The sequence below is a fragment of the Phacochoerus africanus genome, chromosome 2 (assembly GCF_016906955.1).
Source record: "Phacochoerus africanus isolate WHEZ1 chromosome 2, ROS_Pafr_v1, whole genome shotgun sequence".
Classification (NCBI taxonomy): Eukaryota; Metazoa; Chordata; class Mammalia; order Artiodactyla; family Suidae; genus Phacochoerus; species Phacochoerus africanus.
The window spans coordinates 138,466,053-138,490,376 of record NC_062545.1 but is presented as its reverse complement, the minus strand read 5'-3'; the positions used below and the strand labels follow the sequence as shown (position 1 = coordinate 138,490,376).

Here is a 24,324-nt window from a genome sequence, read left to right as displayed (position 1 = left end):
GAACACATCCTCACACCATACACAAAAATAAACTCAAAATGGCTTAAAGGCAAATATAAGACATGATACCATACACACACACACACACATACACAGTGGAATATTACTCAGCCATAAGAAGAATAAGGTAGTGCCATTTGCAGCAATGGCACTAGACATTATCATACTAAGTAAATCAAAGATAAATATCATGTGATATCACATATATGTGGAATCTTAAAAATGATCCAAATGAACTTATTTACAAAACAGAAACAGACTCACAGATTTTGAAAACAAACTTATCGTTCCCAAAGAGGAAAGCAGGGGAAGGATAAATTAGGAGTTTGGGATTAACAGATATACACTATTACATATAAAGTAGATAAACAACAAGGTCCTAAAATACAGCACAGGGAACCATACTCAATACCTTGTAATAACTTATAATGGAAAAGAATCTGGGAAAGAAAATATATACATTTATTATAAATCATAAATCATATATACTTCAATAAAATAAATTTAAAAACAAATCTAGCCATGAAAACCGCATAACAACTAAATATCACCAAATATCCAGTCACAACTCAAATTTCTCCCATTATCTGATCAATGTCTTCATTTGATTTGAATCAGGATACAAATATGACTCACATATTACTATATTTGGTTTATACATTTAAGTCTTTCTATAATAACTGTTCTCCATCTTTTTTTTTTTTTATTCCTGCCATTTGTTGAAAAACTCTAGGTCACTTGTCCTATAGAGTCTCTTTTAACCTAGATTTTTGCAATTGCTTCCCAATGGTGTGTTTAACCCATTTCTGTTAGGAGGGAGTTAAATCTAGAGGTCCACGTAAGATTGGGCAAGAACATTTTGCTGACAGTGCTTCATACTGATCACACCAGGAGGTACAAAATATCTGTCTGTTTGATCTCATTGACCAGTGGATTCAGGTGCTGCTGGCCTGACCAATCTATTAGCAATTAAGCCCTTGGTCTTTCACCTGGTGATTAGAAGCTATTGATTACTGGCCATGACAATTTCCTCGTGATAGCCACTTAAGTCACTCTAACCTCTTCTTTCTTTCTCAAAGGCCTCTCATGACAAACCTTTCTATTCCTCAGTGATGGCCAACATCGCTCACATTACCACTCTCAGCAGTAATTTTCTAACCTTTTGGGGATCACAGATCCCCTTGAGAATCTGAAATTTCATAAGAAAAAAAAAAAAAAACCCAACCCACAACATATGCATAGACACACAGAATTCCACTGAGCATCACAGGCTTTTGGACTTCAGATTCAGCCTGCACCCTTATATGGTCGAGGGCAACTTTGACCTTGTACAGAACCTTGCTGCCCTGACCTCACACTCTAACTCCATGACTACTGCTCATGTTAGTGACTCTGTCTTTTGTTCCTTGACCTTACAATTTTTCTATTTCCTCAAGTCCTTTGATCTTTACCTCCTCTCAACTCTGATTCCTGTAGTTGTCACCACAAAGTTGTCTTTCACCATCTCTTGAAATTTTTCTTTTGCCGTGAATCCAAACTCAGCTTCCCTCTGGCTGCCAACCTATTTACCTTTCCCTCTCATTTTCCTTTGTACCTGTTGAAGCTTATTTTGGTCAACATCATTTCCGTGATCCTTTTGATCTTTCTCAGATCACTAGTCCAGTCTGACCCATGGTTATAATGGGTACCTCAGTGTCACTTTCCCTCATGTTTTAGAATCTTGATTCCTTGATGTCCTACCCATGTGCCAACTTGTGGTGCTCACTCTTGTGTCTGCCTTGCTTTTCCTCCCAGGGCACAAAAAGGGGCTGGATAAGGTTAATAAACAATGTTGGCAGGGTCCTTACAAATTCAGACTAAGTTACTACACTGGTCTCTCAGAAGAGTTCATGCACTTTCATTCATCTTTTCCTAATTCTCTGTTTCTGTGCTACTCAAGACGTTGTCCATGGGTCAATGGCATCAACATCACTGTGAACTTAAAAGCAAAATCTAAGGCCCTTCCTGGAACTATTGTAATAGACTGTGCATTTTTCACAATATCCTCAAGTGAATCATATCCACATTAAAAATTAAGCACTGTCCTATCTGTTCCTCACAAAAAGTTGTTCTAAATTTTTCTCACAGAACTTTTTTTTAAACTTTCTTTTTATGGCACACCTGCAGCATGCGCAAGTTCCTGGGCCAGGAGTCGGATCAGAGCTACAGCTACTAGGCCACAGCAACGCCGGATCCGAGCTACATCTGCAACCTGTTCTGCAGCTCATGGCAATGTCGAGTCCTTAACGCACTGAGCAAGGACAGGGATTGAACTTACATCCTCAAGGACACTATGTCAGGTTTTTAACCCACTGAGCCACAACAGGAACTGCACAATACTTAATTCTTGATTCCCACATGTATCAATCAGCCAGGGTCCAAGCAGGGAAAGAGAAAACACTCTGATTTCAGAATGAAAGAAGTCAATAAAGAAAATTGGTTACATAGTGATGGAAGGGCCAGGAAGCCAAACAGGAGTTGGTGAGATAACCCTGAGATGAACCATATGACAGAAACCATGGCTTCCTTAGGCTGCAGGGGCCAGGGAAAGAGGCAGCATGACTGGGGTCCCAGAGACCAGGCTTACCTGGCAGGAGATGGAGCCTCAAAGAAGATGCAGTTGCTGGGAGAAAAAAAATGAATCACCTTGTTTTTTTCCCTTTACTCACCTTCTACTCGGCCCTCCGTGACCTCACGTTAACCCCAGATAGAAGTCAGCTGACAAGGGAGCCTTAGAGAACAAGGGAGGGCAGAAAAGGCATCTGAAGGCAAACAAGCCAAACACAGGCACAGGGACCTCACTTTCTCCTCCTGCTTCACCTGTATGTCCTTCATCATAACCTCAGAACATGACCTGAGCCATTTTTCCTTCCTTCTGTCCAATCTCAGAGAAAGAGACATGCTTTGGTTTTTCAAAGAGAGCTGGAACTGGTATGAAATGTAATTAAAATGCTTGTAAGACACGGAATCCATAGGGTAGACCCTCCCAACTCTGTAAGTCCCCAGAACATGAAGGAAGTGTCTTTTGGAATCAGGTGGCATTGGCACTTCTGAAATCATGCTGCAGGTTGTGAAAAAACTGCCCGTGGAAGCCCTCTAGGAAAACCACCTCCTGCTATGAAACAGGTGCCAATACTTTTCTTGATTTGTCCAAGTTGATAACAACAGACTCACATGCTAACCGAATTCAGTCAAGTTATTCCTCTTAGACAAGTCACTGACAGCTAGATTTAATGTGCACTGATAAAAATGAAAATCAAGGATGATCTTTTTCGCCAAGTGCTTTCTCACCCAAAGCTTTAAAAGCAGCAGGGGCTGGAGTTCCTGTCGTGGTGCAGTGGTTAACGAATCTGACTAGGAACCATGAGGTTGCAGGTTCGATCCCTGGCCTTGCTCAGTGGGTTAAGGATCTGGCGTTGCCCATCAGCTGTGGTGTAGATGTGGCTCTGGCAAAGGCCAGTGGCTACAGCTCCGATTAGACCCCTAGCCTGGGAACCTCCATATGCCGCAGGAGTGGCCCTAGAAAAGGCAAAAAGACAGAAAGAAAAAAAAAAAAAAAAGGCAGCATGGGGCTGAATGACCTACTTGGAGCTCACAGATTGGGTGCTTTGCTTGAGGAGTTTGTTTGTGTTAATCTGAGTCCCCAGTGTGCCCCTAGAGCCTGGACCTGTGCCTGGCACATGGTAGAAACCCAATGTTTGCTGAATGAATAAAATAACTCAGAGACTAATAACCTTGGTCCCTATGTTGATTGTGCCACTTCCAGCTTCTCATGGAAACTCAGTCCTATTCTCTGTAAAATGGGAATAGCAATACCACCCTCCCATTTACTTCACAGTATTATTAAGATCAGATACAACCATATTTGTGAGTTTGTTCTAGTAAGCAAGGAAATTGTTCCCATGATGCTCTAAATTAAAAAACTTCACACACACATGCTTGCATACACATTTATTGAGATGCAGCCAAGTGAAATGTGTCCACTCCTCCTCTGGGGCAAGATCTCCTTTATTGGTGTGTAACAACACCCAAGGGCTGGAGGAACTACATAATCAAAATCAAACGCCAGCTTCTTACAGACTCGGCCACAACAGTGCCGCCCTAAACACCATTTTAAGCTGCAAGAAATTGGAGGACATTTCATTCATTGGCTTTTTATAGTTGTTGACATATACACTTCAATTTTAATGCTCATTGCAGACTCACATTAAAAAAAAAAAAAAGAAAAGCTCTTACCCCAAATTAGCAGTAAGCAGAGCTATGAGAGTGAAGGACAACACAATATCAAACTACGGCTGCTGTGCAACCATACTTGTTTAAATTAGAAACAGGCTGCCATTCACATGGCCTCTAGAGACACGTGCACATAAGCAATACCAAAGGAGAACCAAGGGATCGTGGGGGTTTCCGCCAGCATCGTCACTTTACTCAGGGTCCTTATCCTCATCTGAAAAGTGGGGGACCGACTTCTTTGCAACAACGTTGTCCAGTCTCTGTCCTTGTAAATATGGATTGACACTCTGGAAAAAAAAAAAAAAACAAGGTTTGGTATCCCATGCAAGCATAAGATACAGACGTCTCACAGAAGAGGAGAACAAGAATCATTTCTGGCCCCCTGGGTTAAAAGATAACAGTGGTACCTACCACCTACCAAATGATTACGTACTAATCAGTACCCCAGTGACTGGAGAAACAATGACAGATGTGTCTAATTAGGTCTTTCACACGACTAGTACTGGATGTAATAATGGCCCCACCCTCTTTTTTGGCATAAAGATTTGAAGTGAACAAGCTAATAAACTCTTCCTATTAACTTAGATACAAAGCCCCATATGAAAGAGAAATTATTATCTTGTGGCCCCATTTAGGGGGTGAGAGAGAACAAAATGTACTAAATTATTTTACAAGAATATTCTAAAGAAGATGACAGAGCAAGGCCAAATGGGAATTAGCATCTGCAGACTGGTCACAGATCACCTGTTGCTGTGATTGATTCTTGCAAAACAGTATCCTACTTAAAGAGGACTCATCAGGGGCCCCTGGCAATTATTTTCACCTTCCCTCAGTCAAATTCGTGAGCCTAAGAAAAGAAGGAAAGCATATAGAAAGCTCCTTTATTTTTGACTCAGGACTCCATCATCTGAAATCCTGTTCATCTGATGGTATTCTGAATGAGTCAAGGTTTTTCCATTCCTTGTCTAATACATACCTTTTTTTTTTTTTTTTTTTGAGGTTTGGATGTGAACTAGTAATTGGAGCTTTACAACATAGTATTTCGCAAGCAGAAAAACATTCAAAAGTTTTGGAAGATATTTATTGAAGTTGCCTTCCAATAACTGAACAAAAATATAAGAGAAGAACTATAGTTTCAAATGGCCAGCAATCCCATGGCACGCCTAGTGCCCAGGGATAAATGGAGGCATTTCACAGGGGTCTCTCTTGTCTATAGGACATTGTTACCATGACTTTCAAAGGATGAACAGACATTCTCCAAGAGAAGGCCTGGAATCTGAGGTTAGTATTTATAAATGCCCTTCCACATTCTGATAGGTAAAAGCATGAATGATGAAAGGCCCTCTCATCTTGCAAAAATGCATCACAAACAGGCTGAGAGTTATAAAGTGTGCAATGCTCTCATATAGCTGAAAAGTGCTATGTCACCAAATAATAGTATTTCTGGGAAGCATCTTTAAAATATTTTAAGTAACTAAAGTACTTTTTATATCAGGAATTGTCAAGGAGAATGGCCTGGCCTTCCCCAGGGAGTCAATCACTCAGAATCTCTGGCTACGTGGAGCAACTGTGGACTGAAAAAGTGTATTTTGTATTATAAATATTTTGATTTTTAGTCAGTATATTTCCTGAAAATAATCCCAATATATGTTAAACCGATATGAGATTTTCATATTTCTCAAATATGGGAATAAAGAGTTGATAAACTCTATAAATACAAGAAATAGTAGATCTCAAATATTAACAAGATATATCTTAAGAGTTAGAAAATTTGCAAAGTCATTTAAAAGTGAATGGACCCTTTATTCGCTAAGCAACTAAGAATCCAATTGGATTTGAGCAAGTATAGAAAATTACATAAAACCACATGGGCTCTGTTGTAATTCTGGGGAGAATTCTTCTTGGTAGGGGATTTGATGGGAGGAAACCCTTCTGCTCAGACCCAGGACATGCCAAATGTTAAGGGGGAAGGAGAGGAAGGAAATTAATGAGGAAGTAAAAGGAGAAATCACTTGAACTTTTTTTTTCTTTCTAGGGTCGAACTTGCATATGGAAGTTCCCAGCTAGGGGCAAATTAGAGATACAGCTGCTGGCCTATGCCATAGCCACAGCAGTTCAGGATCCAAGCTGCACCTGCGACCTGAACCACAGCTCATGGCAACGCGGGATCCCCAACCCACTGAGCAAGGCCAGGGATCGAACCCTCGGCCTCATGGATACTAGATGGGTTCATTCACCACTGAGCCATGATGCGAACTCCCACTTGAACTTTTTTGATAAATGTCTATGAGTATTGAATCCTACACATAAGAGTAATGATAATGATGATACTTGGTTTTAATTATCCTCTGAAGAACTCAAGGCACTTAGATATTTATCTTCTCCCTTGGGTGAGAGACTGGCTAGGTTATACAGGGAATGTTACTACCATTTCACAACTGGCTGAACCACTGGGATGGGATCCCTGCTGTACCTCACTGGAGAAAGCTTTGATTTTTTTCACAAAAGCAGGGCAGAATTTCTTTCTATCAATCCACACCCTTGAGGGAGTGGCTGAAGTCTTCAATCAAAATGAGAACACCGGAGTTCCCGTCGTGGCGCAGTGGTTAACGAATCCGACTAGGAACCATGAGGTTGCGGGTTCGATCCCTGCCCTTGCTCAGTGGGTTAACGATCCGGCGTTGCCGTGAGCTGTGGTGTAGGTTGCAGACGCGGCTCGGATCCCGCGTTGCTGTGGCCAGTGGCTACAGCTCCGATTGGACCCCTAGCCTGGGAACCTCCATATGCCGCGGGAGCGGCCCAAAGAAATAGCAAAAAGACAAAAAAAAAAAAAATGAGAACACCATCTGATGGCAGGGGAGGCAAGTTCTGTCTCTCCATCAGCTCTGAGAGGCCCGTGGTTTACAGCCTAAGCATGGATCATTGTAGATGCCTGAGAATAGGAAGAACTTGATACCCTTGGGTCAAAGTGACCTTTGTTTTCCTAAATTCTAAGCTTTTCCTATGTGGAAGAAGTTGAGGCCAAAAGAAAATCCTTTATAACATGCGCCCTAGCCAGAATCCTGAGTTTTGGTAATCACTGGTCTCATGGAAACATGACCTAAAGCGTGACCCACGGTCATTAACCGAGTCAGGGCAGAAGGAACAGTGAGCCAGGAGTAGGGACAATGAAAGCTTCACACTAAGTTCCTCACTGTGGTGTGGTCCTTGGTCTCATTTGGAAATGTCCTTGTCATGCCACAGAAAACTATTCAAACCATCTTCCTGGTAAATTATGTGTATTCTGAGCTCCTGGAAGAGAATTTATTGATGTTCTCTCTCACAAGATCACAGCACAACCTTCGGACTCTTCCTTCTACCATCTGCCATTGAAAACTGTAATCACCCAAGAAAAAGCCCTAATAACCCCATTAACTCTCTGACGATGGTCTGTTTCCAAAGCAAAACTTGGCTTCTAGAAGAGAAAACTGGTCATGGGTCTTCTGTATTTTGTCAGGCAGCACAGGGGCTGGGAACTTGCCTTTTGGGGGGCCTGAGGAATGAATGCTGAGTCCAGAAAACCCACATCTCTTAAAACATTCGCTGCCTGGATTGGCTTAAACCATTCAGAATGGCCACAATGACCACTGTCCAGATTCCCAAATTTTGCCAGTATCTAGGTACTTGCTGGTCTACATAAATAGCCAGTGGCCTGGGGTACACTGTTTGGTTTGTATATTCTAACTCAAAGGGTTACTATCTGGTAGCACTTTGCTATGTAATGGCAGGACTTTGACTTTTTTCTTCCATCTGATCAGGAAAAAAAAAAAAAAGGCAGGTGGCCAGGCAGGTAGTAAGGCACCAATGGATGAGAAGAATGGACACTGACCACTTGTTCAGTTTCAACACCATAAATTGCACTGAACATCCAAAGAAAACTGTCCTCAGCTTTATAAGAGGCATCACTATAATGGCTAAATGAACAGCACCCAGCCCGGGTCCAGACCACCTTGGGCAGCCCTGAGACGGTTCATAACTAAGCCTGCAGGTACTTCACCCGTCAGCAAACAAATGCAATAGATCTAGTGGATTTTTTCACATCAATCTGGTTAGGCCAAGGAAAAAAGGTATGAAGGTATGTAGAAGGAATGAGGATTGTTCATCTCATCTTTTGCCCCCACATTCCTTCAAAATTACTGCCTATAGCAAAGAATTCAACACTTTCTGGTTCCTGTCTCGTGTCTGTATAATGCAGATGTGTGAGCAGTTTCCCCCAGTGGCCTCCAGACCCTTTGAGGAAATACGTACTCCCTGCATCCCTAGACCCATGGGAGGGACACAACAGGCATTTCATGAATGTGATGGAGGTGGTGGAAAAGCCATAAAACCTGGTGCTCCTCAGAAAATCATGTTGCCAAAGCTTGGGGAAGACATCCCAGAAACCAAGGGCAGACTTTCCAGGCCTGGCCCTTGTCACTCGGGCCCACAGTTGAGCCCTCCCAGGACTACACATTAAAGGATTCAGCTACTTCCCAACAACTAAGGGTAACAGCTTGTCAAATGCCCCCTCCCCCACTCCAGAAAGCTCCTGGTAACCCAACAGCCCCCCAGCCAGCCAGACATTACCCTCCGCTTGCGTCTCTGTCCTCCCTTCATCTTCTCATACAGGAGTTTCTTGTTCTAGAATGAGGAGAAAAGAAAACACAAATGCAGAAGCATGGATCACACTTGGTCAACATCTATTTTATAATCGGTGCATCCCCCTGGATACGTGTGCACACATATATTTTGGAAACGAAACTAGATGAAAGGAATGTCGTGTCGGCAAGACAGACCACAAGAGAAAAGCTGGTGGCTGGGCAGCTTTTAATAGAGTTCTCTGCAAGGCCCCGAGGCACACCAGCATCATCAACCATCACATAAAAAAGAAAATACGACATTCTAACATACAAGGAACCCCCGAGACCCATCTCTTCATTGTGAACGGCCTTTGTTTCAAACAAACAAATTTTGTCTTATTTTACTTTGGGATCTAACTCCCCTTTTATGAGCTATACACCTCAACTGTTCTCTAGAGTAGCATCTGACTATTAGTAACAATCCTCTATGTAAATAAACGAGACATCTGACTCCTGTAACCCTTCCTCTTGGGGCTTAAGCCTGTGCCCCTAGTCAAGAAAATCAGAAAATCATTTGGTCTATAACATTTTTAATAGAGTGAACCTTTTAAAAACTGCCAAAAAAACTTCTTGGCATAAGGGAAGTTATGTTGGGTGGGGGTGGGGTGGGGGGAAAAACAGGCTTTGTTACCACAGTTTGTGTAAGTGTTTCTACTAATGCTGGATTCCCAGTACACAGTGGACTTGAATGAGCTCTAGAATATCAGATGCATGTTGAATAGATGTCCCTTCTGTTGTGATTATAAGAGACAGAATAGTCAGCCTGAAGGCCGAAAAAGATGGGGAAATGAGGGCTTTACTTGTGTTTTCTTCTTTTTAATTTGATTTTTTTTTCTCTTTTTATTGGCTGCATCCACAGTATATGAAAGTTCCTGGGCCAGGGATTGAATCTGAGCCACAGCTGCAGCAACACCAGATCTTTAACCCACTGTGCTGGGCCAGGGATCAAACCTGCGCCTCCACAGCGACCCGAGCCACTGCAGTTAGATTCTTAACCCATTGTGCCACAGTAGAAACTCCTATTTGATTTTTTAATCAGATGGAAGATAATATATAAAAAAGAGGTGAGTCATTTTACTCTAAATCAAATACCCTGACATTGACTTTTTTTTTTTAAGGAGATAAGAGAGTTTTGGTAAGGAGCAAGTTTATAACACTTGTATCAAGTTGTTTTTTTTTTTTTTTAATGGTAGATTTGGAAATGAAAATGACAAATGCCAAGAACAAGCTGCATAGTTTTCGTGTTCATTAAAAACTACTCCACCCACAAATTACAATGAGTTATCTCTTGCCCAACTTCAACTATGCACAGAGCCCATGCCAAGGAATCAAGGAGCATCCAAAGTCCCAAAGGCTGGTCTGGCCTCCATCTCATACTCACTTAGAGAACCAATCGAGTGACTCTCAGAAGGGAGAAAAGGCAGATGGGCAGATCATTCACTTGAGGAATGAAGATGTCACAGTGAAGTTCATTCCTGTCATCTGCACTTGCCTTTCTGTGGATGTAACAATTTCTGATGCACAGAGAACATCCTGGGAGTTTGTGCTGGGGGGCTGGGAGATGGCAGCCAGGAAACAGGCTTCTCCCTGTGCATCATCAGAATCAGCTGCCTGCATGGAAGGGAGTGCACAGGGCCTGCCAGCTGGTGCCAAGGGGTGCGACAGCCAATCAGTCACGGCAGAGGTCCACTCTGCCACCAGCCGGGTAAAGGCAGCAGCATTTCACTTCCTCACCTTTAGAAGGTCATGGGGTAGGTTATGCCCATAAGAGCCTTTATTCAAAAAGAAATGCAAAGGTCTGGTAAGTCTTCTTCTCAAAGCTGGTCCTTGGGTTTCCCTAACAGCTCAGGTTGGGATCACAGCAGGGTGTTTTCCCATCCTTGCCTGACAGTGGCTGTGGCGTTCCTGACCAGCCCTGCTATTGCATAGATATAAAGGCAGGGATTGGCAGGTCTAGTGTAGGTAAAAGAAGTACACAGAATGAATGAGAAGCCAGCCCCTCTCCTGACATCCATTCCTCAGAGATGGGGTGGGGAGGGGAGAGGGGGAGCCTGTTTTCCATATGAGTAGCAGGTTTGAGTTCATAAAGAGGGCTTTCCATTGTGCCATCAAGATTTTGGACAATTGCCCAGATCTTGGTTTCAAATTCCATTCCTAAATGGAACCAGGGAGGCTTCTTGGAAAAATGTCTAATTCCAGGGCTAGGGCTGGGAAAGTACAAGGATGAATGAAGTTGGGATACCTAATTGCACCAGAAAAGTAAGGAAGTACTCAAAAAGTGATGAGATGTGTTGAAAGGAAAGAAGAGCCAGCTTGCAGAGACTCCCACTGGCTAAATTGGGAACGGTTTGAACGCAAAATAAATAACAGCAATCAGTAAATCCATACTGATAATCAGTAAACAAAATTTAAAATATTTGAATAGTAGTTCCTTTGTGGTACAGCAGGTTAAGGATCCAGCATAGTCACTGCAGTGGCTCAGGTTGCTGCTGTGGCATGGGTTTGATCCCTGGCCCAGGAAATTCCACATGCCATGGGTGTAGCCAAAAAAAAAAAAAAATTAATAAAAATAAATAAATAAATAGGGGAGCAGGGGAAACTCTTGCTTAGAAGAGAATGCCAACAAATAAATGCGAGGATCATAGAGTTTTTTAAAAAAAAATCACCATTTACCACTATCATAGTTATAACCGATTCAGAGCGAATATCATCAATGGATACTAAAATTGTTAGTTGAAAGGGAAATGCGGACAGAATATTTGTACAATCTTGAAGTAAATCACCACAGATTAATTATTAATTTCAAAGTAAAAAACAGTAATTTCACTCTGGAGAAACCTGGCAGACAACACTTTGACCAAGTCACCACCAATTCTGGGACATGTGCCTCCTGAGATGAAACACTAAGAAGAACATAACAGAAAGTCATAGCTCAGGAGTTCCCTGGTGGCTCATCGGATTAAAGATCTGGCATTGTCACTGCTGTGGCTGTCACTGCTGTGGCATGGGTTCAGTCCCTAGGCTGGTAACTTCTGCATGCCACAGGTGCACCGCCCCCCCAAAAAAGAAAGAAAGGCATAGCTCATGTTTAACCACATGAAAACACAAGAGAAATCCAAACTGAAGAGCATTTGACTCTGCAGATATGTCAGGGGCATGAGAGATAGAAAGATAGAAGGTCCTGTCTTTCATTTCTCCCATGGCTCAGGTTCAGCTGCATCCTCACTTTTCTAAGTAACGTTCAGCAATTAATGTGTGAAGGAGGGAGTGACTGACACTACGGTAGCCAGCCTTTGGTCATGGCTGCTCAATGCTGTGGATGCACTGTCTGAAAGACAACCAGTCCTAGATAGGACTCGACAGGACCGCTATACAGGACATACTCTGAGTGATGAGCCATGAAAAGATAAGGAATTTATCCAGTTTTCACAGAACCCGTAGGGTCGGATGGTCTGATTCAAATCCCAGCTCTGGGAAGGTTATTCAAACTCCCGAAGCCTGTATTTTTTCATCTGTAAAATGAGCATGATAGGGAAGGGCAGACTGAATGAAATAATTCACATAAAGTGCGCAGCATGGTGTCTGGCACACAGTACATGCTCGACAAATATGACCATTTACTACCTATTATAACATACAATGACTATTACTATCATCTTTATATTCTCATCACCCAATACAGGGCCTGAAGACACATGACATGCATTTTGTTCATGTGTCTTGATGCATTAACAAAGAGAGAGAAATGCAGGAAGTCAGACAGATGCTGATATTTAGAATATATGAATCATTGCTCAAGACCCAGCTGAGCTCCAGCTAATATCTAAGAGAGGGAAACATTATTAGCAAATAAGGAATCAGGGTCTTGGGTGCAGTTCTCTGATGAAAGATAACTCCTTAGTTAAAGGATGGTGGAGCTTAAGACAAGCTTAAGCTCATCATTCTTTACAAACACTAAGGCAGGCTTGGGGACTCAGAAAAGCAAGACATACTCAATTTACACTTCCATGTGAAGATCAAGCAAGTCATGTTTGACTCCTAGGTGGTAATGAGAAAGTAAAGAAAGGAAATCCATGTTTAAACATGCACATAATTACAGACGGTAAAAGGTGTGTAAACATTGTTCCTGGTCAGTGATCTCTAAGAATCCTAATTTCTAGTCTTTGGCTCTGATATGGTCAGGGAGTGACTGAGAGAAAACTACTCAGGATTTAGAGAAGGAAGCAAAGAGAATGGAGATGGCAGCTGCCCTCTTCCTAGAGTGCTGGGAGTGGGCAGAGCTTAGTAAGAGATATCTGTAAAGGTTTTCAAGAAGAAGTGAGGAAGGTTGGCAAAAGAGAAGTTTCCATCTCTCCTCTTCCTCAGTTGGGCTCTGTGTCCTCACTCAGGCTGTTCTTCTTCCCCTTGCTTCCTTTCTCTCATTTCCAGCCTAACGGTCACGTGAGGTAGACCTGTCACCTTAGACTTCAATGCTGCCCTTTTCAGTGCCTTTGACACCCTCAAGGGTTACTATCCAATTGGCCATGTGAGTGCTCAGTCCTGGGTCCTCTTCCACCCTTCCTTTCCACCTTCCCCAGTAATTGCACCTTGTACTCACAGTATAGCTAGATCTTGAAGCTGAACAGTGCTAAGGTAGGTTCCATTTTATTTTCATGCAATTCATCTCCACCACAAGATGGTAAGCTCACAGAAGATCATGTTGATGACACTTGTATATGGAGCACCAAGGCCTGCAACAAAGCATCTTGCCCCCTGCTTCTGTTTGGCAATACTCTTGCCCATCTCTTGTGGATTCCTTCCCAGTGCTCCACTGGGGTCTACTTTTTTCCTACTCTTTCTCTCTGCTCTCTTCTATCTTCTTACCTCTCTGTCTTCTTCCTTTATTTTATTTATTTATTTATTTATTTATTTATTTTTGTCTTTTTGCTATTTCTTGGGCCGCTCCCACGGCATATGGAGGTTCCCAGGCTAGGGGTCGAATCGGAGCTGTAGCTACCGGCCTACGCCAGACCCACAGCGGAGAGGGATCCGAGCCGCTTCTGCGACCTACACCACAGCTCACGGCAACGCCGGACCCTTTAACCCACATGAGCAAGGGCAGGGACCGAACCCGCAACCTCATGGTTCCTAGTCGGATTCGTTAACCACTGCGCCACGACGGGAACTCCTTGTTTATTTATTTTTATTTATTTTGCTTTTTAGGTCCACACTTGCCTGCAGCATATGGAAGTTCCCAGGCTAGGGGTCCAATGGGAGCTACAGCTGCCGGCCTACACCACAGCCACTGCAACATGGGATCCAAGCTGCATTTGCAACCTACACCACAGCTTATGGAAACAGTAGGTCTTTAACCCACTGAGTTAGGCCAGGGATCAAACCTGCATCCTCATGGATCCTAGTTGGGTTCATTAACTGCTGAACAACGAAGGGAATGCCCCCCTTTAAAAAAAAAAAAATTTCCTCAGAGGAAAAGTTCATACCTTCCATTTCATATAATCCTGACATAGTGCTTTTTTTCCCTTCCTGGTGTTCTGTTTATGCCATGTGTCAATTCTCATCAGTTCTCTCGTCCCCTTTGAAATGTCTTAGATTCTCATTATGTTGTGAGAGTCACTTAAATTCTCTACATTTACAGCCTTCGTACCTGGGATTACTTCTTCTATTTTTTCCTGCCTTTAGTGGCTTCTCTCCATAGTTCATCTTCTCATAAGCCACCAGAATAACTCTTTTATAGAAGACTTTCATGATTTCAGTCTCTTATTCAAAAACCTATAGATGTTTGCCTATGTAACGCAACACGTTAAGCTCTACTAGTAGGTTTCATAGTGGCGCTACAACTTCTCCCTAACAGAACTGTTTATGAAAGGAAAGAGAAATAGAACAACGCATAGTAGAGGAAGCAAAATTAACTTATAAAAGGGTACTGTTGCTTTAAGACAGGAAACTTGCACATTGACAGTTGAGGGTGTCAACTCAGTGCTTGGGTGATGGAAAAGATGATGGAAAAGAAAGTGGTTATTAATGAGGAGGGTCCTCTGTCTCTGAAACAATGAATAGGAAGAGACAGAGTTTAGTCCCGAGACCACAGTATTCCTAGTAAAGTAGGGAGTCAGATGGGCTGTCAGTTGGGAGCTGAGAAGAGACCTATAGGTCTAAACAGGCTTAGCCAGTCAAGAGTCTCCGCTCATCCCTCATTCACTCACTCCTTCCACGGATGTACTGACCACCTATGTATATGTGAACGAACATTCTTGAGTATTTTTCCATTTTTCTCACGTGGCTTCAGCATTTGATTACATCAGCCAAACCACAGGAAGATAGATCGATAGATTCACAAACATTCAGTTGTGATCTGGTTCAATTCATTGTTCCAGCCTGTTGGAATCTCCTTGAATCCCAACTCTGTCATCCAGTGCTAGCCCGTCCAATGTTGTGTCATCCTTTGAGAATCTGATAAGTACATGTTCTATACTTTCTATTACAAACATTTATAAAAAGGTGGAGTGGGATAGCACTAAGACACACAGGATACCATGTGAATTCACCCTCTTGATATGGACTCTTTAACAAGCTCCCTTCTGGTGCTATTCTCCTGCCTGAGCTGTATCTCTCCACCTCTTCCAACAGGAGACCAGAAGAGAGCTCATCAAATACTTCAATCAAGTCCAAATGCACCACACTCACTTCATTTCCCTCATCAAGCTGGCAAGTCAATGAATAATGCTGGCAAGTAGAAGGCTACAATTAGATTGACAAAACTTGTTTTTATCAAACCTGTGCCAAATGGTCATGAGTGCTCTTTCCAAGTGCCTATAAACAATTTCCTTAACCAGCAGTTATAGATTCTTGCCTGGTATTGACATCAAGTTCACTGCTACCCATTTTGGAATTTTTCTTCTCTGTTTATAAAGCAGAATTGAATGTCTGTCTCTAAGCTTCTAGTATGGTTTTCCCTTAGTTCTGCATCTTCTTCAGTCTAGAGATAAAATTTGCAAATTTTCTTGGTATCTTTTTTTTTTTAACCAGAAAAAAATCATGTACTTCCTAAAAGAGCTTGTGAAACACTGGTGAGATCTTAGGATGTGTTATTACATAGGCTGTGGTGTAGACCAAACTAGATCTTAGGATGTGTTATTACATAGGCTGTGGTGTAGACCAAACTAGATCTTAGGATGTGTTATTACATAGGCTGTGGTGTAGACCAAGCCTCTGGAAACCAGAGAAGATGAGATTGATTCAGTTCGCTAACACTTCAGGTGAGTTGGTGTATTTCGCCCAAGACACTGAGTGTGGTTTGGAATGATAATTACTCAAGGTCCCTCTCAACAAGAGATTGCTAAAAAAATCAGCTTCTAAACAAAATTTCTTGTCTCTGCCCAGCCATACTGCTCACCTCTGCCATCAGTACCTTCAGAGTACCAGTGTATAAGACCTACCAGCAATTAAGATTGGACTTACCCACTTGCCCAAGCCTGGATAGTCATGTTCTGGATCAAAAAGGTGCTGGTGTAACTGGAATTCTCGACTGAACTCCGCTGTGTCAGGGGTGTTTTCTAGACATCCATCATCTACTGCAAACAACAGAAGGTTTCTGAGAAACAGCCAAGGCATCTATTGTTATTCTAAGAGTTAACTGATTAAAAACAATCAGACACCCAAAGGTCAAAATCTATTCACATCAGTTACTCTCAGTCACTTTCCTGCAGGGATTTGCTCATCCCAGACTCCCACCCATGGCAGAGGCTGGTTGGCTACTCACCAAAACCACTTCCCAATCCCCATCGGCATATGGCTAACTTCCCAACTTTGCTCTGCAGTCAGGTGGAGTCATATGCCTGGGTTTGGGCCAGTGGAATGTGGGCAGACGTGATGTACCTCACTTCCAGGCCTGGCCCATAAAAGCCTTCAATATGAGCCCCTCTCCTTTTCCTCCTAATCTCCCTCCTCACCCCACCACCTATTTGTCTGTTTGCTGACTGGGACAACTGTGGATGTCAAGTGTAAAAACAGTAGTCAGCAGCCTGGGTTGCCGAACGCCCCCACCCCCCACCACACACTCACCTACCTCTGGCAGGACCTCACATGGATGAGAAATGAACTACCTCTACCATGTTAAGCCACTATCATCTTTTATCTGTCATAACAGCAAACATTTCCTTCATGAATATGCTTTCAATCCATATGACTCACTCAGTCTTCTCTGGGGCAAGCTCTTTAGAAATGATTTTGGCTTCTTGGAGAAAATTCATTATATAAGAACAATACTTTAATTAGACAGTACTTGATGTATGTGTTGTAGTGGTAACAGTAAGCTTGGAGTCAGATGGACAGACCTGAGCTCAGGGTTCAAATCCTAGTTCATAAGTGACAGATGGGTTTAGATCCTTGGGAACGTTAACTTAGACCCCCTAAGTCCATGTATTTATTCATCAAGGAGATGGGAATGATAATGGCCTTACCCTACAGGGTAGCTGTGAGGAATAGAGATGATCACATAATAGGTTTCCTCTATGTTTTAGTTCCCTCCTCACCATCTCTCTTTAAATGACAGTTCGAATTATCAATGCCCTTTGAAATAAAGCATGTCTTCCATTCAAATCCAAGAAACTTTATTCCTTTGGGCTACTGCTTTATTCCTAAGCCCTGTCATCACTGGACACAATGCTCGGAAAAGAAGAGTCATTTTTTTTTCTATCTCTAATGTGCTTTCGACGACAGTACATTTTAAAAGAGAGGGGAGAGATTGTGAATTTTGTACAGGACCAGGAGAATGAAAGAGACTTCCTTTCAAAGAGATAGTGAGGCAGCAAAGTCAAGGCCAAAGGGGGCCTGGTACACTCAGGTAGTCTGGTCTCTAGAGACAGTTCTGACACCCGCCATCAGTGTTAAGCATCCAGTCTCTCAGTACTTAGCAGCATGAAGCTCATGTGGATGACATGAGCATTCAGATGAAATCCCTGATGTGGTTCTAATGTGATTCCTCACTTCTTACTGAACTATTTATCTCACTTCATCTACAGCAATGAACATGCAGGAAAGGAAGTGCAAAGCAACAGAAGTCAGGCAGGCTGCATATGGCAGCTTTACAACCTTTTCCTAATTGTTTCTCAAGTACCTCTGAGTGGGCCCAGACCAAGATATAGAGATAAAGCCCTGCTCTGGGAATCAAAGGTATCTGGGCTTGAACACATGCCCTGGAATTCACATCCCATCCCTGAAGACGAGGATGAGGACAGACCCTCTAAATTCTGACTGCTGCTCTGCGGGGGTGGAAGGGCCATGATTCAGAGGCGGGTACAGTTTGGGAGGGGAAATCAAGGTTCTCTTCTTGGATTGCAAGATGGTGTGGTGTCCTGATTCTCAGGTGTGTCTCCAGCAATTTCTTACAAATAATGGCTAAATTTAGCAAGTAAGTTCTTTTTTTGTCTTTTTAGGGCCACACCTTTAACATACGGACGTTCCCGGGCTGGGGTTGATGCGGAGCTGCAGCTGCCGGCCTACACCACAGCTCAAGGCAACGCCAGATTCTTAACCAACTAAGTGAGGCCAGGGATCGAACCCACGTCCTCACGGACACTGTCAGGTTCTTACCCTGCTGAGCCACAGTAGGAACTCTGAGTTCCTTTTTAGAATGCAGATTATGGTAGAACAAAGAAGGGCAGTAGCCTAATGAAAAGACAGGAGAGGAGATGGCAGATAATTTCAGATAAGAAAGGGTCTGGGAGCCAGGTTTCAAGCCAGCTCTACCAGCTTGTCTCAGAGCTCCTAAGGACACAACATTAGTGCTTGATTCCACGCATCTCTTCCTGGGCTCCACCTTCAGAGTTTCTGATTTAGCAGGTCTGGAGTAGGGCCTGAAAATTGGCATTTCTAATAACTTTCCAGGTATGTTCATGCTGCTGGAACTATACCTTAAGAACCACTGTATTATGTTATAGCTGATCAATTTAACCAAGTCCCCATAGAGACTGTTTACACTTCAGACTTTGAATTGGCCTTTCTTCCTACCCATCCAAAGCCCCACAAGCAAGTGAAAGGTGGCTAAAGCAGTTGCTTCTGTGCAATGATTCAGATTTTCCTGCACTGGCTTGGTCACATCTACTCTGGTTGTCCCATCCCAGGATGCAATCTCTGTCCCCCATGGAAAACAGAGACCTCACCCTAAATGAAAAGAGGACTCTCTTTCAGAGAGAGCCTCTATCAGAGAAAGCTTAGATTATGTTCACAAAAAGCTGAGGGGCCAGAGTTCCCATCATGGCTCAGCAGTAGCAAAATCGACCAGTATCTGTGAGGATACAAGTTCGATCCCTAGCTTCACTGGGTTAAGTGGGTTAAGGATCCAGCATTGTCATGAGCTGTGGTGTAGGTCACAGGCAAGGCTAGTTCCATGTTGCTGTGGCTGTAATATAGGCTGGCAGCTGTATCTCCGTTTTAACCCCTAGCCTGGAAACTTCCATATGCTGCAGGTGTGCCCCCCAAGCCTCCCAAAAAAGTTGAGAGGCCAAGATTGTCAGAATTTTCAGAGCAAGGCAGTATGTCATGGCAGTTGGGTGAACAGTCCTGAATCAGGAAGACCTGGGGTTGAGTCTTGGCTCAGCTACTTGCTACATGGATAACCTTGGGCAGCTTACTTTCTAAGCTTCATTCTCCTTATATGTAAAGGAGGGATAAAAAATACTAACATTCCACAGCCTGGGCTGTGGGATGGAAATCCTGTGAAATCAGATTGTTATGATCATTATACAACTACAGATGTGATAAATTCATTTGAGTAATAAAAAAAAAAAGGAAAAAAATACTAACATTATTATTACTGGGCTGGCAGGGAAAGACTATTCTGATGCTGGAAGTTAGTACAAGCCCAGGAAAGAAATGCATTGCTTCCTAGTGGCAAAGCTATTTATAACCAGGATGCCATTTCATGAGCCCTTACTCAATTCTAGGTGGTGTGCCATGGGCTTAATATGGATAATTTCATTTAATCCCCACAACAAACCCCATTTTGCAAATAAGGAAACAGTTGCAAGCAGTTCATTAACTTGTTCAAGATCACATGCCTTGTTCACCATGACCCTTAACTACTGAGGTAAACTGCTCAAAGCCCAGCATGTGTGTAGTCCACTGTCCATTCATTCTCTTTGGCACTAGGGGTAGGAAAGTGAAAGGGATTCCCGAGTAGCAAGGAAAGTGTTCACCTTCTTCCTTAATCACCCTCCTACCTTCCTGGGTCCTCTCTCTCTCATGCCGCCCCCAATCCCCAAGAAATATTTCAGGATAGATTCTCACTGGTTATGACATAGTTGAAACATCCATTGTCTAGAGAAGGAAGGAAAACAAATGGGCATGGATCATCCACAAATATTAGTTCTGAAGACTTAAAAATGGGCAGCAATTGTATCACAGAAGAGGCTAAAAGAGAAAATCCTTCTCCCTTTTTATTAAAAGTGGAGCAGGTGCAGCAAGTTCCCTGGTGACCTAGGAGTTAAGGATTCCACCTTGCCGAAACCTGCTGTGGCTTGGGTTCAATCCCTGGCCTGAACCAAGGGGGTTAAAAATAATTTTTTAAAAGGTGTTAAAAAATTTTAAAAATTAGGAGTTCCCATTGTGACTCAGCAGGTTAAGAACCCAACATAGTCTCTGTGAGGATGCAGGTTTGATCCCTGGCCTCATTCAGTGGGTTAAGGATCCCACATTGCTGTGGCTGTGGTATAGACCTGCAGCTGCAGCTCTGATTCGACCCCTGGCCCAGGACTTCCATATGCTGCACGTGTGGCTTTAAAAAGAGAAAAAAAATTAAAAATTAAAAAACAAAAAAGAAAAGTGGAGCAGGTGCAGAAAAAAAGCATCAGTTCCCAAAGAGGGAGAGAGGCAGAAGACAAAGCCTCTTCAAGGGAGTCCTCTGTCGGACAATCTGAACAACTGAATCAACTGCCCTTCCCAAGCTACATACTATTACACGGGGGCTCATCTGACTAGGAGTACTATTTCTCTGAGTATGTGCAGCCTGTGTTAGAATGTTTAACTGTACTTCCCATGGGAACCCAAGGGCATGCCCATTACCTGTTTTTCCAACGGGACAGGGATTTGGAGGGTCCGGGTAGCCCTGGTCTTCACTGAAGTCTTTAGGAATGTTGTCACCAGTCAACTCTGCCACGATGTTTGGGATGTTGCCAAAGGGTCCCAAGTGCTGTAGCCCCTCATGAGCTCCACCTGTCGGGGAATCAGAAGTAGTTCCTTTCAGGCCCACGACATTCACTTCAACTAATCTTTATTCAGGCAAACCATACTGAAAAAGCACCGTGCTCCTTGCTCTGGAGAGAGGAAAAGAAATACAACAGTTGCCGCCCTTGAGGGGGCTAAAAATTTCGTCATGGAGACACGCGGCACATATATCATTTCCACACAGGGCACGCTATATGTGCTATAATAGACATGTTAAAATCTAGTAGTGGAATTTCCTGGTGGCTCAGCAGGTAAGGATCCAATGCTGTCACTGCTGCTGCCTGGGTCACTGCTGTGGCGTGTGTTCGATCCCTGGCCTGGGAACTTCCACAGGCTGCAGGTGCAGACAAAAAAATACAATAAATTTTAAAATAAAAAAATAAAATATAGCATTGGGAGTAGAATAAAGGAGAGTTTCATCTGACTGATAGAATGGGGAGGGCTTCTTGGATAAGCTGGAGATTGAGTGGCATTGACACAGATGGGGAGGGCTTTGGAAGCTGGATGTGGACCTTGGGGAAGAGAAAAGGAGGCTGTTGGCATCCAGGGAAAAGAACAGGCTGAATAGCAACCAATTACGAAAAAAAGGGAGATGAAGCAGTCTCTGACCTCCTGAAATTCTAGAACAACCGCTTAAAATCAGGTGTAGTTACTTCGATCTCTTCTTCACGGCATATCTTTTTATATCTGTTTGTGTATACTCATTATTTTACTTACTATTATAGCATGTGGCTGCATGGTCTCTGTTCTCATGATTACAAATGACTATGCAATCTTCTACCCAGGGGCTCTATCACAACATATTAATCATTCCCTCATTGCAGGACACTTAGTGTTTCCCAATTTACTCTTGGGCATTTAATTTTTTCCATATTTTGGATTAATTTTCACAAGGAGAAATTCCCAGAAGTGAAATTACTGGGTCAAAAGCTATAAATATTTTTATGGCTCTTTATATTATATTGCCAAACTGTTTTCCAAAAAGAAAATATCATCAACAAAATCTGAGAATACCATTTTTATAACATCCTAACCAGCACTGGGTTTTATAAAGTTTTATGTTTTATTTGCTAATTTAAAAGGTTTTTAGAAAAATTACTGTTTTAGGGAGTTGCCGTCATGGAGCAGTGGTTAATGAATCCAACTAGGAGCCATGAGGTTGTGGGTTCGATCCCTGGCCTTGCTCAGTGGGTTAAGGATCTGGCATTGCTGTGGCTGTGGTGTAGGCTGCCAGCTACAGCTCTGATCAGACCCCTAGCCTGGGAAGCTCCATATGCCGTGGGAAGCGGCCCTAGGAAAACAGAAAAAAATTACTGTTTTATTTTGAATGTCTTTGATTACTAGCACAGCCAAATATTTTTCGCATGTTTATTTACAAGCTTTAATTTCTTTTCTTTGAGTTGTCTGTTTATGCTCTTGGAATTTTAGTGTTTCTCCTATCAGTTTTCATGAACATTTGACAAAATTAACACATGAAGCCTTTGAATGTTACACTTCCTGCAAACATTTTCCCAGGTTGTCTGACTGAATTCTGGTCATTACTGTAATAGCTTGCTAACATAGGCTTTTATTTTTTTATACTTAATGACTTTTATTACATTTATAGGTGTACAACAATCATTGCAACCAAATTTTATAGCATGTCCATCCCAAACCCTCAGTGCATCTCCCCACCCCCCAACCTATCTCAATTGGAAACCATAAGTTTAGCCAAGTCTGTGAGTTGGTATCTGTTCTGCAAAGAAGTTCATTGTGTCCTTTTTTTAGATTCCACATGTCAGTTATAGCATTTGATGTTGGTGTCTCATTGTCTGACTGACTTCACTTAGCATGATAATTTCAAGGTCCAACCACGTTGCTACAAATGCTGTTCTTTCCTTTTAATGGCTGAGTAATGTTCCATTGTATATGTACCACATCTTCTTTATCCACTCCTCTATCGATGGACATTTAGGTTGTTTCCATGTTTTGGCCATTGCAAATAGTGATGCAATGAACACTGGAGTACATATGTCTTTGCGAGTGGTGGTTTTCTCTGGATAGATGCCCAGGAGTGGGATTGCTGGATCAAATGGTAGTTCTATTTTTAGTTTTCTAAGGAATCTCCACACTGTTTTCCACAGTGGTTGCACCAATTTACATTCCCACCAACAGTGTAATAGGGTTCCTTTTTCTCCACACCCTCTCCAGCACTTATTGTCTGTAGACTTTTTGATGATGGCCATTCTGGCTGGTGTAAGGTGGTACCTGGTACCTCATAGTGGTTTTGATTTGCATTTCTGTAATAATGAGTGATGTTGAACATCTTTTCATGTGTTTTTTGGCCATCCGTATGTCTTCTTTGGAGACTTGTCTGTTTAGATCTTCTGCCCATTTTTTGATGGGGTTGTTTGTTTTTTTGGTATTGAGCTATAGGAGGAGTTTATAAATTTTGGAGATTAATCCCTTGTCAGTCGATTCATTTGCAAATATTTTCTCCCATTCTGTGGGTTGTCTTTTTGTTTTGTTTAGGGTTTCCTTTGCTGTGCAGAAACTTTTAAGTTGAATTAAGTCCCACTTGTTTATTTTTGTTTTTACCGTCATTACTCTCAAGAGGTGGATATGAGAAGATGCTGCTGTCAATTGTCAGAGAGTGTTTGGCCTATGTTTTCCTCTAAGAGTGTTATAGTATCTGGTCTTATATCTAGGTCTTTAATCCATTTTGAGTTATTTTTGTGTATGGTGCTAGGAAGTGTTCTAATTTCATTCTTTTCCATGTAGCTGTCCAGTTTTCCCAGTACCACTTATTGAACAGGCTGTCTTTTCTCCATTGTATATTCTTGCCTCCTTTGTCATAGGTTAGTTAACATAAGGTTTTAATATTTATGTAGTAAGATTTGTTGTTACTATCTTTTGTGATTTATTTTCACTTTCTGAACTTACAAAACTACTGCCTCTTCAAAAGAACCGTAACATTTAGATATTTCTTTCAGTGTTTCTATTTTTAAAATCAGTTCTTTGGTGCAGCCACACTATGAAAACAGTGTCGAGGTTCCTTAAAAAATAAAAATTAGAGCTACCATACAATCCAACAATTCCACTCCTGGGTATTTATCCAGAGAAAAAGAAAACCACTAATTCAAAAAGATACATGCTGCCCAATATTCACTGAAGCACTATTTACAATAGTCAA

At 42.3% G+C, this 24,324-nt stretch overlaps 1 protein-coding gene across 2 annotated transcripts in view; it reads right to left on the bottom strand.

Moving 5' to 3' along the window:
* Positions 1–3,975: 3,975 nt before the first annotated feature.
* Positions 3,976–24,324, bottom strand: part of SCG5 (secretogranin V) — a 64,390-nt gene continuing 44,041 nt past the window's right edge. Inside the window, exons 3-6 of one of the 2 annotated variants that reach the window (XM_047766789.1) lie at positions 20,991–21,140; positions 16,389–16,498; positions 8,878–8,931; positions 3,976–4,559 (exon numbers count right to left, since the gene is read on the bottom strand). In XM_047766789.1, coding sequence (XP_047622745.1) covers positions 4,464–4,559; positions 8,878–8,931; positions 16,389–16,498; positions 20,991–21,140 — 410 coding nt within the window. In that variant the 3' untranslated portion in view covers positions 3,976–4,463. Of the gene's footprint in view, positions 4,560–8,877; positions 8,932–16,388; positions 16,502–20,990; positions 21,141–24,324 lie in introns of both variants that reach the window. The other variant, XM_047766788.1, reaches the window with a different exon arrangement.